At 40.0% G+C, this 20,452-nt stretch overlaps 1 protein-coding gene across 5 annotated transcripts in view; it reads left to right on the top strand.

Moving 5' to 3' along the window:
• Window positions 1-20,452, top strand: part of AFF2 (AF4/FMR2 family member 2) — a 559,096-nt gene that overhangs the window by 170,669 nt on the left and 367,975 nt on the right. For 2 of the 5 annotated variants that reach the window (XM_031945002.1, XM_023506974.2), the window contains exon 1: window positions 1,630-4,004. The exons of 1 other annotated variant lie outside the window; for it this stretch is intronic. In XM_031945002.1, the coding sequence (XP_031800862.1) occupies window positions 3,799-4,004 (206 nt within the window). In that variant the 5' untranslated portion in view covers window positions 1,630-3,798. Of the gene's footprint in view, window positions 1-1,629; window positions 4,005-20,452 lie in introns of those variants that run through there. 2 more of the 5 variants (XM_031945004.1, XM_031945003.1) reach the window with 1 other exon arrangement.

A 20,452-nucleotide genomic window follows, 5' to 3' on the forward strand; every position in this document is an offset into this window, starting at 1 on the left:
TTATCGGCCAGTCCTTCATTTGGAAGGCTCAAGTGGCCTTTTGTGCTGGCCGTTAGCCAATTGCAGGTGCAAAATCTTGCAGGCACCCAAAGGGAGGCCTTGGTGGGAAGCATCTTAAAAAATGGATCCCTTGTTGCAGTCAGTGATGTGGGATTTGTGAGGGGATATGTGGAAAGAATATAAAATAAATTCAAATGGAACCAGATGCTCTCCTAGCAAAGAATCGCCTGATCTGGGGAAAATGAATATTAAATTGAATGCCTAAGGCTTGACCTTATTTGACAAGGCGAAAGAGACCCCTCTGCCCTAGGCTTTTTTATTTTTTTTTTAACTAGAGAAAAACACAATGGGCAACGGGGACTGAGAGATGCACAAGTGGAGGGAAAGCTTCACCATCTGCCCGGGCAGGCTAAATGACAGTAGATTCGGGGCCCTGGCATTGGGAGTGACTGTTGGATTAAAGCTAGGACTTGGTTCTTGAAAGTGAATTTGTAATTTCTCGATTCCTTTAAACAGAAAGTCTAGCTAGGCTCTAAAACTTGGAACGTCCAGTGCAAGATTATTTGGAATCGATGATAGCACACCTCTGTAATAGCCATTAACAGCTCGCATTTCTATAGCTTTACGGTTTACAGAGAGCTTTGATCACAACTCCGGGAGGTAGGGACTGCAAATTTATGATTCCCCGTTTTCTGGATAATGAAATGGACAGTGATAAATAAGAAAATCCTGTGAATCAATGGGGAAATCGGCTTTGAGTTGGAAGGGAAAGAATTGATCTGTGTGCAACTTCAGAGGAACACAGCTGTTGCGTAAAGCGGCGTGAACCTGAACTGGAATTGGGGGAAGGGGGAGGTGCTCGCATCTGTAAATTTCTTTCTTCCATCATAGCTCACGCCGAGCCAGAGAGGAAACCCAACTCCCTGCTTTTCAGCAGGAGCTATATCTTCGCGTCCTTGCTGAATCCAGTGGGAGGAGGCGAATGAAGAAAACGAGCTAAACTTTGCTCCCAGAGCCTGAAGTGATTCTCAGCTCGGTAGAGTGACAACTGCCAAGACTCCTTAGTTTTCATCCAATTGCAAATCCAATCTACCTGGCAGGACTCAGAGAGACGTCAGCTCACAGACTCTGCATAATCCAGTGACTCACTCAGCCCAACTTCTGTTTTTCCTCACGTTCTTTGTTGCTCTTAGTCTTCTGTCAGGCAAACACACTAAAACACAAAACGCTTTTCCCCCAACCAAAGATCCTGCGAGGATAGAGGGAAGATGAGCCCTGCTTTCTTCTTCTGAGTGATTTTCTCTCCACACCCCCACCCCTGCCGGGAATCCCCCTTCCTTTCTTCCCCAGACACAAGAGTCCCTTTCTTCGCCCTGGTTTAATTGGATAGCTATCTCGGTATTTGACACTTCTTTTGAGCAGTTCCAAATGTTCCGTAGTCATTTCTTGATTATCTGCAGAAAATGTTTAATCAGAACAGCGGCTTCCCTTTGCCACCCAGTGCTGCTCTGAGCTGCCTCCCTTCACCGACGCTTGGCACACACAAGGGAACACTAGGGAAGAAAAGAGTCTCGATTGGAGATTTCACCTAAGCCAAAGTGGGGGTGGGGGTGGGCTAGGAAGGCAGATAGGCTACACGATTGACATTCGAAGCCCGATACTTGTTGTTCTTATTCTGAATTCTCGGGGTTATCGCTCACAACAAATGCCTTGCGTGGAGGAAGTGGCCGGGCAGTTAAGCGTTTGGGGAAGTGAACGTTTGTCCCATATCGATGGGCATTTTGGAAGGTTGGAAGTCGAGAGAGGATGACGGTGTTGAACCGTGATCTCTGCTTTGTTTCATAATCTCCATAAAAGAAGGACCACGTGGGGCAGGAGCAGTTCACTTTTCTTCACCTCTTTTCTATTTGTGCCATTAGGAGCATCTAAGGGGAAAAAAGCCTAATATTATGAAAAGCCATAGATTTATTCTACTCGTGAGTAAAATGTTAGATGCTCTTGGCTTTACTGTCTGTGAATCATGATGTCTTTCCTCCCATGAAGGATAAATATGGCATTCATTCCAACCCATTTAGCCCATTATTCCTTTGTGTATAAAATAGGCCCAATTAAGACATTCTTTTGTTAATTTCTGCATTCTATGTATGGCTAGAAAGAGTTTAAAAATATCCATCGCAGCAAATGTCTTTGAATGCCTCTTGCATACTGAACATACCATTCACTCCTTCCCCCTCCCCAATATTCACACTTAATAATGGAGTTTTTATTTTGGCCTTAGAACAGGTATAGGGACGGATCTTCCCACTGGCCCACATTCGGATCAAAGTGTCTGGAGATATCAGTTGGTTTGACAAATGTTTTCCATTTTCACCCAGATGTTTGGCACTGTCTAAGTCTAACTTCAGAGTATTTTTTTTCCCTCTTCATGTGATGATTCATTCACAGTTGTCAAGGTATATCCCAAGAGAGGGGTCGAAATGTTGACATTTTTCTTCAAGAGTCAAAAAAACAAACAAACAAACAAATAAAAAAGAAAAGAAACTGCCTTATGCTTCTTCCAGTAATTATGCTTAACTGAACTTCCAGTATGTGCTTAAGAAACTCCCTGGAATTTCACTATTGCATTCGGCAGCGTTTCCTTGGGTCCCCCATCCTTTTTGTATTCTTTTGGGAGGCTTGCCATCTACTTGTCCTTTTTATAGCGAAACGGGGAATCAAAGTAACAAGGACACAATTTAGCAGAGTCGAGACAAAAGGGAAAGCGGTTTCCGAGACAGGAGCGAAGAATTTGACTTGAATTCACTGTTATCTATCTTCTGCTTCCTCCTTATAAAATGTGTATTGTGTACCTCTGGAAGATGAAATTGGCATCGTTGTCTGTGCAAACTAGCAATCCCCCAAGATGCTGTAACAGTTATTAGAAGGCTCCAGTAGCTCCAGCAAGGTTGCTCTGAATGACATTACAAGGCTTTCTATTTAAAATTGTTGCTTGCCGTGACAGAATGAACACAGAAGACATTTGTGCCACAAGTGAAACACAGAGAGACATAAACAGTATTGTGGATGGATGATCCTTTCCCAGTACTCACTATCATTTCGCGATATTACATGGCTGATCCTTTGAGAAGAAGACAAAATTCATTCTTTTTAGGAAGAAATCTCTTTCTCCTTTAATATCTTGCTATGCAGAATTGAACTGTATATTTTTCTCTTCAGCACAAGTGGAAGAGTTTGTGTTTGTGTGTGTATATGTGTTCAATTTCCAAATGAGATAGTATCTCTTAAGTGCTCTGGACCTTTTGAGTTAGGATGATGATGATTATTAATCGACTAACATATGCTCTTAGGACAACAATAGATCCTACTTTGCTATGGGACAGACTGGAGGGCCAGTAAGTTTAATTTTGAAAATTGTCTGTGTTTGCCTTTTATTTCATTCACTTAACCAAAAAATTAAAAAAAAAGGAGCATTGATTAGATACTAGATGGAGGCTGCTTTCCTTTGGGGGGTAATTTCTTTGGTTCGGAGTTCAGGGTTCTCTGCCTGAGCTTCGGGCCCCACTCTGGATCACACCCCACCGGGGAGCTTGCCAGTCAGGAGGGCTTCTCTGCCGAAATCCAAGCTTCAGTGTGAGCCTTGGCCCTAGCTTGCCCCCTCCTCCCTGGCTCCTCATTGGTCAGCCGGCTGTGCTGGAGGTGGCTGATTGACAGCATGCAGGAATTCCCCCCAGTATAAATATAGCCCGGTGCAGTTACAGACTTCTCCAGACCCCCGGGGCAGAGGACTTTCAGTCAGGAATGTCCGCAGACTGCTCAGAGGAAGGAAGGCAGTTTCCTTTCCTCCATCTACTCCACTATAGCTTTGGAGGAGATCTCTTAGTAGACCTGGCTAAAATCTCTCAGGATTTGGAAGGTTTGCCTGGCTGTTCCACAGCCTACCCAGGACACTTGAATTTTCCGAAGATGTTTGAGTTGCTGAACACAGCTAATGAGATGGATGACAGGTGAGTACTGAAAGGGGTGTGTGTGTGTGTGTGTGTGTGTGTGTGTGTGTGTGTGTGTTTGTGGTATTTGTATGGGGAGGGAGAGGGTGGCTGTGGCGTTAGAAAATGTTTTGGGCAGGGGGCACCCACCGAGAGCTAAAAGTATGTTTTAGGTGCATTTTGGGAGGTCGTGTCAGGGCCCCCTGGAACCACCCTTTGTATTAAACTAGTAGCAAATAGTGCAAGTGGAAGCGTGTGTGTGTGTGTGTGTGTGGTTATTTTAGATTTAATTTCTAATGCCATTCCTCTGGTGTTGATACTTAGTGTGACCACACAAAATGGGAACAGGGGAAAAGGGGGAAAAGAAAGAGAGGTTGAACTACCTCAAAAGTGGTTAGATAACAAGTCAGTGAATATTGAAGCTCTTTATGATGCTTATGGATGTGACCGGCCAAGGTGCTCCATAAGCCAGCTGCCCGAGAAAGCTGCCTTAGCATATCCCAGCCCACCGGAGCCCGTGCCCTGCAGACAATTAGATGAAGGGGCAAATAAATCCCTATCTAAACTGTCAGATCGACCCTCCTCCCTTCCCCCAGCTTTGCTGTGTGATTTCCCCAGCCCCCAGGCCTGCTCTGAGTACTCCCCGTATTCCCTCTCGGTATGGGGTAGGTTTCCAGTTCGGGGCTGGCTTTTGGAGCTTTACCAAACTCTTGTTAGGAAGAGTCCCAGAGCATTTTGTGGAAGTGCTTCGAAAGAAATCCTTATTGGAATGATCGTGGTTGTCATTTCCCTGCGGATCCTTTTGTGTTGAGCAATAGGGGCTTCCAGTCATCCATATACTTTGAAATATTCTTAAAAAAAAAAAACAAAAAAAAAACCAAAACACAAAAAAACCAACCTCCCCAGAACTGAAATTCCACATAGCAGTCATAACAGTCATTTCATGGGAAGTCCAAGGACATCTGTTTTAGAAGCCGAACAAGCACCTTGTGCAAATAGGGCTTGTAGAAATTAGGGGCTGGGGGAGGGGCTCTCCGCGGGCTAGTCTGTTGACATGTTTTAGGCAATTCGCACTGCTGTGAGGTGGCCAGCTAAGGTGGGGAAAAGGAGCCCAGTAAAGACAGCAACAACACTTTGAGATGCAGCTTTCTTTGACTTGCCCGAGAATCCCTTACCAGGCTCCAGTCCCCAAGTCCTAAAAGGAACACTTTGGGTTTTTTTTTTTCCTTCAATTTGGGATTTCCCCTTTTTTTATTTTATTTTATTTTATTATTATTATTATTTTTTTGATTCCTGTCGGGGTGAATGGGACCTCAGGGAAATCTCTAAAGAGCTCACCTGAGGATTCTGGGGGTTAAGGATGGAGGGCTAAAGAACCGAATTTTGCATGTGGGGTCTGAGGGAAGCTTGAGCCTGAATCTGCTCAGCTGCAAAAGAAGAATAATCATAGCTGTCCTTTCTCCTTGCTGAAGGTGGTAGGTGAAGGAAAAGCTTTGCAAACCTTAAAGCGTTAGGGAAATGGGAGTTCTCGAGCCCGAGGTTTGGGGGTGGGTGCCTTTCTCTTAAACTTGAAAGCAGAAATGTGGGCAGCTGTTGCAGGAGGCTGTCTAGCTCATTGGTCTTGGGATTCCCAGGAAGTCCCGTTAAGATTCTTTTTGAAAAAATTCCCGTTTAATGCCATTGTCATAGCCACACGGACGGAAGGCCGTTTCTGCAGACCAGGAATGATGGATAACCTCAAAACGCCATCCGAGCCTTCATTGTAATCATTAGAGCTGACATTTATAGAGGGTCGTAAAGTGGGCAAAGTGCCCCCACAGAGCTCATCTCATTTCTGCCTCACTCCAACCATCTGAGGTCGGTAGCACAGATCATATGATTCCCATTTTTTAAACGCAGAGACCAGAGCTCAGAGATGAAATGACTTGTCCAGAGACACATAGCCAGCCAGTGCCAAAAGTTCGGATTTGAAGCCACGTTGTCCTGATTCTAAATCTAGCTTGTTATCTGTTATAGCTCATGGATGATGCTGAAAAATCATCCTGGACAGAGTGTGGGGACGATATTACTACATGCAGGTTACCGTTAGGGAAACTCGGTGAAAAGGAGAGGAGCCACCAAGAGGGCCCACGGGGAGCCAGGAACACAGCCCAATAACCTTGGACATAGATGGACTTCTGAAGGGAAGTAGCTCCCAGAGAGCTGGGTTACTCATATAGGAAGAAATTAGAAATAGTCAAGCTTAATGCAAGTGATTTACTCCTGGGGAACACTGCCTTTAGGGCTCTTCCTAGACACTTGGTCAAAATCCAGTTGATTTCTGGATAGTCTTGGGAAAAGCCTTCAAGCTTTGAACCGCTCAGTCCTTATTCCTTACTCCTGGCTTGGGTCTGAGAATTCATTAGTGAGGCAGCCAGGTAAGAAAGACCTGAGTTCGGATACCTGCTCCAGTACTTGCTATCTATCTGTGTAATACTTACTACCTGTGTGACTGTGGGCGAGACACTTTACCTTTCTATATGATATATATATATATATATATATAATCCTCATCTGTAAAATGGGGATAATTCCTATTGTAGCTACCTCATCCGGTGCCTGTATCTTAACTGAGCACGTAGAGGTAAAGTACCTTACAAACCTTAAAATGTTAGCTTTAAATGTCCATTATTATTCAGTGTCGTGTCTTACCAGTCCTATCACCCCTTTCTCCTTCCTATATGACTGGGGGTAATCATGGAAAAGGTCTTTGCTCCCTAATATTCTTTTAACGTCGGAAGAGGAAGCTGTATGTGTTTGTGTGTGTTTATGTGTATGTGAAAGAGAGACAGGGACAGAGAGAGAATATGTGTGCAGAAGTGATATTTGTACAATTAATTTCCTCAGGGAGGAAAGTGGGCCAGGGATGACTATAGAGCTCACCACGTGATCTACCCACCTCTTCTTATCGCATTAACATCCTTTCATAACATGAACTTTTGAACACCACAAGTTTCTACTTTGTGTCAGCAAACTCATGTGCTGTTTATTGGAGATTCGGGTCCTCCAGGAAGAGAACAAAGGAGTTAGCAGAGGAAGTCGAGCTGGAAGGAGTCAGGGAGACAAACTCAAGCTCTTGGGCAAGGGTTTTGGGATTCGTCCCCTCCCTCCCCCCAGTATTCACTTTCTGAATATGCAAGTTGAGTGTGTCAGGAGATTTAGTAAAGCCCTTCCTGACAGCCCTCTGAAGCATGTATGGTTCCTAAGGATGATCTCCATGGCAACTGAGAAGGTAGAAGCTTTCTCCATAGCTAGAGTCAGTTCTGAGCAAAGTTGGATCTTGGCTTTCTTTACCTGCTCAGAGCTGCCCTCCCCAAATCCTATGTGCTATTGAAAGTTGGGGTATGAGGAACCCGAGGAGGTTGTTTTTAATTACAGAGCAGTTTATTTCCCCTGAAATGTCACTTGATAATAAGCCAAGGTGTTACCCTTTCAAGAGAGATTTACATTCCAATGGGGAGCTCTGGATGGTCAAAAGGTCGCCTGGACCCCAAAGAATGGATGTCAAATGGTAGCTTTTCAGGTGTTTGAGGGGATAGTTTTGTGTAGTGGGCTCTGTCTATCACCCCTCAAATTATTCCATGTAGGCAACCACCTACTGGGTCACTGGGAGAGTACCACAGGAGGCCTATAAGAAGTTAGCCTATTAAAGTGCAAATAACTCTAAGAGTGGGTAATAGGATCCTCGAAGCAGAGTTGTTTTTACAAATAAGGAAGGTGAGGTGAGGTGAAAAGTGGGGGTAAAGCAAGTTAGAACAGTCAAAAGAACATGGGATTTCAAATACAGGCTTTGCTCTTTGTAAAATATGTGGCTTGGGTTCAAGTCGCTTGCCCTCTCTAAACCTCAGTTTCCTCTTCAGTAAAATGAGGTGGGTGTATAAGATAACCTCTGCAGGTTAACCTCTGCAAAATCTCTAGCTTTAAAACAGCTATCTTCCAATTTCTCTTAAACTTCTCTATTTTCTCTTTTACCCATAAATCTTTTTCAATTTTAATTTTTAATTATGGAATTAAATATTAAAAAGTATTTACACACAGCAGAGCACAAAAAGTATACAAAATTGTGAATTTTCATTTATAATGCTTGCTTTATGATCTATATGATACATTTCATTTCAAAGCTCCTCTGCTTTTCTGAGCTTCCTTCTCTTCTATATTTTAAAAATGTTAACTGTTGAGTTTTACCCTGTTGGATTTGAATTTTTTTGGTAATCACTATTCTTCCCCCTCCCAATTAACAAAGAGAATGGAAGAGAAAAAAATCTTGATAAAAATACAGTCAAGCAAAACAAATCTACATAGTAGCCATATCTGAAAATGTGCTTTTCCCCTGTATTTTTGTCCATTTATTCACTATACTCTGGTGCTTTGGTGGTAAGTTGGCTCATTGTAACCATCATCGTATTTAAGTCTTTCAAAATTGTTTTCCTTTGAAATGTCTTTGTCCTTACATAAGTTGCTCTGCTTCTGCTCACTTCATTCTGTATCTGTTTCTATTACTCAGAATTCTATGACATCATCTTTTTTGCCATTTCTTAGTACACCACGATATTATATTGCATCCGTCATAGGCCACAATTTGTTCAGACGCTCCTCGGTTGTCTAAGGGGGACCCACTTTCAGGAGTTCTGAGCGAGCTAAGAGAAGTTTTTACATTTTTTAAATATAATTTTTTTAATATAACAAAACTTTATCTAAAATTTTAAAAAGCGTTCTTAGCTTGTAGACCAAAGTACAAAATCAAGTTGCTGGCAAAATTTATCTTTTCTGCCATAATTTGTGGTGCCCTGCCTTGGATTCTAGTTCTTTTATTTTATTTCCTTCTTATTCAGCCCCACCCCAACCTTTTAATTCCCCCTTCAGCCACATTTGTTTTACTTGTGACTATTCTTTCACTCTGTTGTTCTCCCTCTTAACTTTATCCCCATCCCCCTGCTTGTTTACCTGTCTAATATGATGTATTTCTGAACCACAGAGTATGTTTGTTCAACTCCCTTTGTCCATTTCAGATAAGCATGAGATTCATTTCATGACCGTGCCTGTACATCTTCTTTCATGCTTGCATATCTTGTTCCTCAAACACTCTAATTATGAGAAATGATAAATTCTATCATCTTTTTATTCTAATATATTCCTATTTTCACCTTCCTTTTTTTTCTTCTCTTTAAAATGTCAGAAGAGTGAATCTACTCCCAGGACCTCAATACCTTTTGAAGACATCTGGATTCTGAAGGGACCCTTGTTTCTTCTTCCCACATTAGAATATTAGTTTTTTATTTTCATATTCAAGGTTCCATTCAGCTTTGTAGGATAAGGTATTCTTGTTTATAAGCCTCTTTTTTTGCCTTATGTTCCAAGGTCTCCTTTGTATTTTAGTAAAAGTTGCTAGGTCTTGTGTAATATCAGCTATGGTTCTTTCATACTAGAAATGTTTCTTTCTGGAGAATTGAAATTTAAATGTTTTAACCTGGAAGCCGTGTATTTTGGCTATGACATTCCTGGGACTTTTCCTTTGGGGATTCCCTTTAGGAGATAATTGGCTTCTTTCTGTCTTTATTTGGTCCTCTGTTACTAAGAAACATAAACATTTCAGAATTTCTTTTAAAAAAATTATGATTTTCAGAGTTGCTATTTTTAAATTAGCTCTTTTTGACCTGTTTCCAGGTCAGTTTTTTTATAACATATTTCTTACATTTTGTTCAATTTTTTTCAGTCATTTGATTTTGTTCTAATATTTCATAGTGTCTTGTGGAAATGTTTTCTAGTTTTCAGGGAGTCCATTTTGGAAGGTTTGCCCCTTTGTCTCCTAAACTACTTGTCCTCCTTCCATTTCTTGCCTCTGGAGCTTTTATCTCTTTTTTAAAAAGTCTCTAGTTGCATTTCTTCTAGTCTTCATGTAGTCCTTGTGGAAAATCCATTTTCCCCCTTTCTGTCTCTGCTTACAGTTGTTATGGAGTTAGATTTGCATTAATTTTTAATGCTGGTTAGTGTTTTCTTTGATCTACTGTCTCCAGCTTTAGTTTCTGAATTGGGACTCTGTGCCCGGACCAGGCTTTACCCCCTGCTGTACTTTCGAGTAAGGCAGTCAGTCTTGTTTGGTCTTGCCCTGGGTCCTCTGATAGAGACCTTAATACCTCTGGACTTGAGCTGTCCAGTGCCAAGTTCTTTGGCCCCATTCTGGCTGGTACCACTGTATTTAGTTCTGAGGCTTTCAAGGTCACTACTCTAGGACTTTCTCAGGGGGAGCCCTCTACCCTTGCTGCCTTCTAGACATAGTGCCTTGCATGCTAAGCATGTCACTGTAGTCTCTGTGCTCCTTTGCCTTGAGAGCCCACTTTCCTTTTGCTTTGTGCTTCTGGTTAATTTTTTTTCCTATTGTGATGTGGAAGAAACCATTTAATGTAGCTTCTCATTGAAGCTGGGTAGTTGGCCTCTGGTTTAGGCAGCCATCTTAATAGGAAATCCGAGCCTATTATCTCATAGGAAATGATTTTCTCAAGGCCATTGAGATAAAATTTGAATCTACATCATTGGACTCCAAATGTAGTACTTTTGATTAGTCCATAGTACTGCAGTATGAGTTATTCTAATGGCTTTTTCCTTGGGCGCAAGTTATGAGTGAACAGAGAATGGGAACTTAGAGTGAGGGAAAGAAGTTTGAGCAAGGTACTAAGAAAGGATGAGGAATTAAATGAGGATAAACTACTGTAATTTCACTCTGAATTCTCTCCTCCTCAATACCTCATACCTCTCTTCTTCCAAGGTTGGACTAGCCATTGGCAATGACTCTAAAAGCATGGTCCATGCATTACAGTGTTGAATGCCACAATTCCCGTCCATCTATTTCTGGCTGGTGTCTCATCCGGAATAACACTGGGCTTCCCATCAGTGTCATTGTTGATTGTTGCAGACCTAAGTGGCAGCAGAGTAGGGGGCTGTTTTGCTGGGCTAATGTGGTTTGAGAGTGACTAGTCTAGAGGGTGAGAGAGTGTAGGGGAAATCCCTGCTAAAATAATGCAAATGAAAGTTGTTTTTTCAAGTTTTTCAGATTTTTCCATCTCTTTTAAGCAGGAAGAATGCTGATTTAAGTACGAGAAGACATTGGTTCTAGTTTTATCTGTACCAGTAACTTGATCTTTGCAAAGTAACTGAGGCTCATAGAATTATAAAACTCTGAGCTTTTTAAACAATCATTTAGTCTAACACCCACATTGAATGGAAGGGCAGATTAAAGCCAAGAGAGAAGTGAGGTTTTTTTTTTTCTTTTTACATAGGTGGTGACAGAATTATACTTCAAACTTGGGTTCAGTGTCTCCAAACTTAGCTTTCCGTTGGACCGGGGTGTCCCCATTTCCTCCTCAACCCCCATTCGTCTTTCCTGGGCTTTACTTTTCCTCTTCTGTAAAATGATAGAGTTGAAACAAAAGGTTGCAAAGATCCCTGCGTGAGCTGACATTGTAAAAATTTTGCAACATTGAATATGATCTGACTTGAGGTGTTTTTTCATTTGGTAAAATATGTTTGTGCTTCAAACCCAAAGATGATAAGAAAACATTGAACAAGTAGCCCTTGTTCTCCAAGGCCTGTGCTTTGAGCTGGCTTTTTATCCTTCCATAAGTACAGCCTGTACAAGCTGTAATGATTACTGGGAGCTTGCAGCTGCCCAATCCCAGACTGTCTTTGACAACAATATTCCTTTTTTTCAGACCAGCTTGATATCTTGTAATGTCAGTGACCACTGATATGAGTAATAAAGGGACATGTTTAGAAATAAAAAAGGTGATATTTTTTGGTATTCATAGTTCCTAAGGCCATGCACAACGTTCTTTTTTTCTTTCTTAAAAGCTAAGCATTTCCTTATTTCATTACTTTCTTGTCTGTTTATCTTTGCTTTTCAACCAACTTTTTTTTTGCATTTCATGCCACAATTTAAAATTTCTAAATATTCACTGGCAACCCAGTGAAGAATGTGACAGAAGTGAGAGTGCAGTTGTTTGTATATCCACTGATGAAAATGGTTGTGGGAGATGGTATTGGGTGAGGGTGACTATTTGAAAATAGTATGTCTTAAACCCCATAAATAGATGGTTTTTCTCTGTACTAGGAAACAGGAAAAGTGAGTTTGAATCCTGTGCAAACATATTCTTTCCCTTGGCCTCAATTTCTCCCCTCTATAAAGTGAGGAGATTTAACATTTCTTGGAGACCCCTCCTAGCCATGCAAGTATGACTTTGGTTTCCTTCTCATTGCACTGATGAATGAAGGAATAAAAGAAAAATATGTAGTAAGTATTGATTGTATGCTAGGCACTAGGCTAAGGGTTGATGATATAAATATGAAGTCTCTGCCTTTAAGAAGCTTAAACTCTAATAGGAGGAGATAGCATACATAGTATAGTGGTAGCTCGGTAAGGTTGTTTTTCAATGACAAGTCATGTGGATGGTCAGGGGAAGCATAAAGAGTTATGTGATATGTCCTTTACAGTAGTAGAACTAATTTGATTACAGCTCTAAGAATGAGAGAGAGAGAGAGAGAGAAGGAGAGGGAGAGGGAGAGGGAGGAGAAGAAACAGAGAAAGGAGAAGAAAGGGAGAGGGAGAGAGAGGGGAAACAAGAAAGGAATGATGGCAAATAAATGAATGACGAGAAGATAGGTGAAAAGAAGAAGGAAAGTGAACCGTGGCTAGGTTCAGTTAGCTATACTGGGCCATGTAAGTTTGGCTCATTAGATCATCATTCTTGACAGCTTGGCTCCCAGGGCAAGAATTAACACTAATGAGTGAGTTAAATTTCCCAGAATATATAGAAGACTGATTACAAGAAGTCTGGGCCGGGAGTGTGGTTTGATATTTTGGTTTTGACTTAATAAGGTCCTCCAGAAAGGACAATGAGAAGGAAGTCTTCAGGATTTTTTTCCAATACTGGAAAAAAAGCACCAAAAGGCTAGTTGCCCATCAAAATGTATTTTTCTAAACCTTGTTACTGGAGCACTGGAAGGAATTGGTGGGTTCCTTTGCGATTCTGGATATATAGATATAAAAAATTTTTCCTGATGACTTAAGAAAAATGAAGAGAGATCATATATATCATGAATCCAAGAGCCAGAAAGTACCTTTGGAGGTCATGTAAGCATGTGAAACATAGAGGAGTTAAGTGACTCAGCTGAGCCTGGTCTCTAACCCTTTTTTCTGATTCCAGTTCCAGAACCTTGTCAGAATAACTGGTTTTCTGTTCAAAGTCTTGTTTAATACCGTTATTGCTTTATCAAAGTTAACATAAATGCAAAAATCAGAGTGTAGAAAGAAGTATTTTTTTTTTAACTTGAGGACTTGTGGGAAACATTTTCTTTTGCATCAGAATCCAAGTCACAATAAGCCTTTGTTTTTCCTTCCACATTGTATCAAGTTAGAAGGAAGATAGCAACCCCCATTCCTCCTGGTGAGCGTCTGTTTTGCCTTTCCCTTCTCCTTTGAATGTCCTGCATCCGCTTGGACTAATGGTATCAGCCACCCATCAGCACAAACACCTTCAGACCCTTCACATAGAGACAAGAGACATCTAGTCCAATCCTTTGATTTTATAGATGAGGAAACTGAGGCCCAGGCACGCAAGTAGTAAGTGATGGAGGTGTAATTTGAACCATGGTCTTTTAACTCCAAATCCTTATTTTTTTTGTACTAACTTGAACATCTGCATTGGTAAATGAAGTGAGGAAATCACTCCGTACTGATGAAATCAGTATAAGTTATTTTTCCACCAACAGAGGCCAACCAACTCCTCTGATGTTCCTCCACAGAAGCAGCTTGGCAACTCATTGGCATTTGATAGTTTTAGGGCATTTCCTGGGATCTCTCCAGGAAAATAGTTCATAGGCACCCAACTGGTCTGCCTTGTGAACAGACAAGTATGCCCAGGTGTAGCCTGTCCAGCTCCTATGCAACGTTGCCTCTGGGCTACACAAATTAGTAAATAAACGGATGTGCAGAATAATACAAAGTCATTTCAGGACGAAGAGACCACAAAATCAGGGAGGATCTGTACTGTGTTTGAGGGTGTTTTTTTGTGTGTTTCTTTTTCAGGGAATGCTAGGAAGGAAGCATCTGCAGTAGTCCTGTATTTTGAATGAATGAAAAAAAGTATTTCCTATTGCTATTTTACCAGTTGTTTTTTTTTTTGTTGTTGTTGTTAACAGTGCTAGGTCAGATCCAATTTGATTTACTTAGAATATAGTTAAAAGTGAATTTTTTCCGTCCCTGGAATAAATTTTTTCTATGTGGAATTTATGAACTTAAGTATAGCCTTTGAGAAAAATGATATTGTCCAGAGGTAATGTAACACTGAGAGGTTCAAAATCTTTCAGTTACTTTTTGTTATTTAACAGTGACTTTTTCAGTGCTTTTTTTTCTCCTATCTCACAAGGGAGCATAATATAGAAATGCTCTATGCTGTTATCACTGTTGAAAGAGTCCCTCCAAGTCGGGACTCTGCGACTACATAATACTGAGCCTCCAAAGGAGAACCACTATGAAAAACTGAGTTTTTCCCTCCATGATGCTGAACATCTGTATGTTTTTAAAATTGCATTTTAAAATTTGAATCCAAATGTTTGATTTTGCAAAGACTCAGCCTCGAGATGAAGTTATAACAACTCCCTGAGAGTATCGTGAATTTACTTTTTGCTTTACTGATAAAAAAAAAAGACTACAAATGCCAGTACTTTGTCTCTGAATCTTAGCTCCATTCTTTCCTTCATTTTCACTCTCCTGCCTGCTCATCAAGGGGAGTGTCTCTTGTTGATGGAGGCATCTCTGCAGGCTTCTGTTCAGTTTTCCCAGGTCCAGAGGGAACCAATCATTCTTCACTGGCTTAGTCCCTAGAGTCTGCTTCTCATGCATACTTGATTTATGTGGGGGCATGAGGAGGTGGGTCTTGAGCTGCTCTAAAGAAGGGAGGTCTAAATTGGCACATTAGGCTTTATAGAAAGCAAGCATTACCCTGAATTATGAATTTTAACCTTTAGGTATTTTTGCCTGTATGATCTTCAAGGCTTGTCAGATTAATTTGTCTATTGCTTGTTTAGGCAATGGCATATCTTGAGATTAAAGTGACTTGTGGCATTATTATCTAGGCAATGATAGATAAGCTCATTGGTGATGGTAATCTTTGCCCCCCACCAAAGTCACAGGACCAAAGGGAAATTTCCAAGTGGATACAGCATAGGATAGCTCTCCTTAGTGATAAAGCCAAGTGTAGTAGTAGTCATTTTTCTTTGTGATATAGCGTTTGCTTTGGCCATACTCCTTAAACCACCCAAAAGAAGATAAAATGCATTAGTCCGCTCTAAGTGCCACTAACGTTTATCACCAGTGACCTGTTTAAGTAGGATGTATTATGGGATTAATGATGGATTCAGAGGAGTAGCAAAACCAAGGGAACATTAATCCTCTATGGTATCCTCTGATCCCAGGATCAATGTTTCTGTTATAATCTTGGGGGGGGACAATTAATACATATATGTACATGAATTGCAGTAATAAACATAACTTGTTTTGTTGTGATTCTAGCCTAATAATGAATCGCATGCATCTGTGTTTGCCAAAAATGAAGATTTTTCTTTTAAAAGTTAGGTGAGGAAGTGAAGCCCCATGACTAAGGCAGCCCAATGTGGCTGATTTTCCTCCCTGTACTCGATTCATTTTATCATTGTAGACCTTGAAAAAGAATTCTCCTCTGTTGCCTGCTGTTATATCAGCTTCAATAACAAATGCCCAGGAGCAGAGCAGATCCCTCATCCTTTGGGTTGGGGGTGAACAGTGCTCTCACATCACTTCTCCTCCGATGCCCCATTGACGTGGAACAGAAACTTACTTTAACATTTGCTTGAACCAGACAGTTAGAAAAATAAGAAGACATTTCTTGAGCTTGCATCCTTTGGGCATGTCTAATGCAAAATCAAAAATCTTTCTAGCTCTTCATGTGTTTAGTATCTTGGCTTGGCCTTTATGATAATTTCCATGGTTGTGTGATTACATGACCCCATCATAAGCCAAGTGGTAATTAAAAGATTTGAGCCAACCAAGGAGAGAAAGGTAGCAAAATGGATGGGAGCTTTGCAGTCCCATAACTGGGAGTTAATAGTATGAATCGTCGCAATACCTTTTGGTTTCTTCAGGATCATTGACATTTTAGTTGAATGGTAGCACAACTGCAATGTATTGAAAAGTTAAATTTCTTCTTGGAAGATCAACTGTGCTGGACAAGTACCTCCAGATAGACCAAGATAATATTCCTGTTGCATCATGTTCTAATGGTATATGCAGTTCCATAAATAAAAAGATCGTGTTTTGATAATTATTGTTTATTTTGAGTATATCAGAATAAAGTGAGCATTCCCTCTATCTTCCCAAAATTTGACTTCCTATCTCTGGGTCTCAGTTTCCTTACCTGCCAAACAATTGGATTGAACTAGAGATCCCTTCCAGCTTCCAAAATTCTATGGTTATATAATTTTAAGATAAAAATATCAAAAGAATGTTTCCTCAAAGCAGTCATCAAGTTTCTTTTGTCTCATAAAAAAGCTTTATAATTCTTTCAAGTGGAAAATTGTTAGTTTATCATAATGAACTGAAACAGAGAAAAACACAAATATTTGGTTAATTGCATCTGTTAATCTGATATTATCAGTTATTAAAAGTAAACCAGTTGAATTCAGCAAACATTTATTAAACACCTACTGTGTTTAGAGAGCAATGCCAGATTTCTGGAGGGAGGTACAAAGCTGTCAGGGAGTTTATAATCTGTGAGGGAGGTGTGATATATACCATTAGTTATTATGCATATTAAGTACAGTAAATACTACATGAGGAATGCAATAGAATTCTCTTTAATGATAGACATTTGAAAGTTGACTATTTACTGAAAACCTTGTTTGTTAAGACAGAAACGCAGTGTGAGTAAAAGCATAAAAATGTGAGAGCCAACACTGAGCTTTCCTAGATAGAGAAAAGCTGGAGAATGGTGTCACACACAAGTAATGGGGCAGTGGAAAACTGGTCAGTGTGAGGCAAAGCCTCCTCATTCTTTTCAGGGCTAAGATTTACAGTTGAATTAATGCTCCTCAATGATACTGTTCTCTACTTCAAACTTTAAACTTGTAAAAGCTGTGTTCAGGGAGTCAAAACAAGTGCTAATATATGATAACAGATTTAAATATAAATGAACATTTTAAACAACTACCATATGTAAATTGGGCACTAAGAAATACCCTAAAAGTACTTATATTCTGTTTGGAGGGCAGAGAGAAAAGGATACCATATGCCCACAGGGAAATGAATAGAAGGCTCTTTGCTTTGTTATAGCCCCATTTCGGTGCCTCATCAATGTGTCACATGATCCATAATCAATGAAGTATAATGTAGAACAATTTTTTTCTTTTTATATTAAAGCTTTTTATTTTTCAAAACATGTGCATGGACAATCTTCGACATTAAACCTTGCAAAACCTTCTGTTCCAATTTCCCACCTCTTCCTGCATCCCCTCCCCTAAATGGCATCTACCATGTTGTTAAACATGGTAGAAATATATGTTAAATCCAATATATGCATTCATATTTATACAATTATCTTGTTGCACAAGAAAAATCAAATAGGAAAAAAAATGAGAGAAAATAAAATGCAAGCAATCAACAACAAAAGGAGTGAAAATGCTATGTTGTGAGCCACATTCAGTTCCCACAGTCCTTTTTCTGGGTATAGATGGCTCTCTTCAACACGAGACCATTAGAACTTGTCTGAATCATCTCATTGTTGAAGAGGGTCATATCCATCAGAATCGATCATAGCATAGTCTTGTTGTTGCCATGTACAATGATCTCCTGGTTCTGCTCATTTCACTCAGCATCAGTTCATATAAGTCTCTCCAAACTTCTCTGAAATCATCCTGCTGATCATTTTTTTGGAACAATAATATTCCATAACATTCACATATCATAACTTATTCAACTATTCCCTCACTGATGGGCATCCACTCAGTTTCCAGTTTCTTGCCATGTAGTACAATTTCTTAAAGATGGCACAATCTCAGACTCACAAAGCAGCTCACAGACCCATCTTGTCCTTCCCACATATGACCATATCTAACAAGTAGTCCCCCAGCTGACACATAAAGATGTCTGGTGAGTACAGAACCCTCTCTCTCCCTCTAAAGACATCACAGTACCACCTGAATGTAATTGTGATGAATTTTGATTTAACTTGTTAAATCTTAAATTTTCCTCTCTTATAAAACAAAAAAGGTTTCCAGCATGGGCCCAAATGGGAAATGTGACTGTTGTTTAAGAACCAATCTAACTGCGGGAGAGGAGTTGGGATCTATTTGTGGAGAAGTGGCCCACAACAATGAACTCACTAGTTCTCTAAGTACAATCAGTTCTGTAGACCTTGTGCAAGTAACTCAACTTCCTCGAGCCTTAGTTTCCCCTTCTGTAAAAAGAAAAGGTGGAATTCAATGACCTCTAAGGTGCTTTCCAGTTCCCAAAATGTGACCCAGTGATCAGGATTTGAACCCTAGGTCTTCTGATTCCAAGTCTAGCATTGTGTTGTCCATACCCCTCTTTATCAGTACTCATACCAGCTTTTGGCTCTTAGAGGACTTTCTTCTTCTGTGGAATTAGGATTTCTCTTCCCCTCGTTGTCATTTTTTATCTTATTCTTACGGAGTCTTGGATTCAGAGCCATCAAACTAGTTTCTGTTTGACCATAATAACTTACTTATTCATCAAATGAATACTTCAATGTTCATTATTTAAGCAAAATTATATTAAAATTCCTCTGATATAGAGCCAAATCTTGAATTGGAGTTGGAACTGGTTTGCATTTCTTAAATTGATCCTTCTTTTGAAAATAATGAAAAATGTTAGAGACTTGTCTGAATGCCAAGAAATGTGACTGGACTTGTTAAAGTTAAATTTTAATATTTACATGTTACACAGCAGATTATTTTCATCTGACAACAGATTAGTTGTATAGGCTTTAAAATAGGGCACATTATGACTTGAATTTACCAGTGTGATATGTATTCAACCCAAAGCACTTGAGGTCAGCCAATGCTGAGAAATGAACATATACCAAAGTGTTTGAAATATAGATAATTATAAAGCATGTTATAAGATTATAGAAATAACAATTTAGTGCCGGAAGAGACTTCAGGGGTCATCTCAAATTACCTCCTGATATTAATAGAAACTAAAGCCCAAGAGAGAAAATAACTTGCATATAGCTTCATAAGGCGGAACAAGCCTAACCTGGATTCAAATTTAGGTCTGCTGTATCCAAATCCAGACATCGAGCCATATTGCTTATGTATATAAGCCTTATGTTTCTATTCTGCTTGCTCTTATCAAGGACAGAGGAATAATGTATATTTAACCTATTCAAAAGAAGCCTCAATCAAAGGTAGGGAATATCTAGCCCCTGGTCATATGAGGCCAGTGAAATAATTTGCTAAGGCAACCATAGGCAATGATGAACTGAAAGCTGGGTACAACAACCTCCCCTGCTTGAATTCTATAAGTTGTTAATTTTGTATGGTCCATAAATGATGTTATAAGCATCCAAATGGCCCTTGGCAGAAAAAATGGTTCCTCATCCCTGCCTTAAAGGGGTATGATAGTAGATTGCAAGTATATGAGAAGGAGCTGTTTTATGGAAGAAGGTATTAGAATAGTTATAATTGGACCATGAATGGTAGGTTATTGTAACTGTTGTAAGTGATCTAGGTATGGGAGCAAGTAATGGAATGCTTCTAACCGGAAGAGAACCTTTCTAATGTCCTGTGTGGTAGCAGCTATTGGAAATGTTCAGACTCGGCCCAGGGTACAAATAGACATTAGAAATATTCCCACTTGGGCTCTATGTGATAGCAGTTAGTATAACTGTTCCAGTTGGACCTTGTATAGAGGCAGGTAATAAAACTATTGCATTTGGGACACATGAGGAAGCCAGTATTAAAACATATTACAATTTCACTTGGATCAGCTATGTATAGGAGAAGGTATTAGAACAGTTCCAATTTGACCACATGTGGAAGAAAGTGTTAGAAGTGCTCCATTTGGGCAATACATGCAAATAAAATTGATCCAATCTGTCCAGGTGGGGAAGCAGGTATTAGAAGTCTTCCAATAGGGCCATGAGGATAAGCACATATTAGAACTGGTAAATTGGGCCATGTGTGGAAGAGGGTATCAGAACATTTCCATTAGGGATATGTGTAGGAAATGATATTGTAACTGTTCTAATTGTGTCTTTTATGGAAGAATATATTAGAAATGTTCCATTGGGCCAGGCGAGAAAATAGATTTAAGCTATTCCATTAGGGCTGTGTGTCAAAGCAGTTATTATGAGTGTGCTATTTCGGTCATGTGTGGAAGCATG

Source organism: Sarcophilus harrisii, chromosome X, assembly GCF_902635505.1.
Source record: "Sarcophilus harrisii chromosome X, mSarHar1.11, whole genome shotgun sequence".
Classification (NCBI taxonomy): domain Eukaryota; kingdom Metazoa; phylum Chordata; class Mammalia; order Dasyuromorphia; family Dasyuridae; genus Sarcophilus; species Sarcophilus harrisii.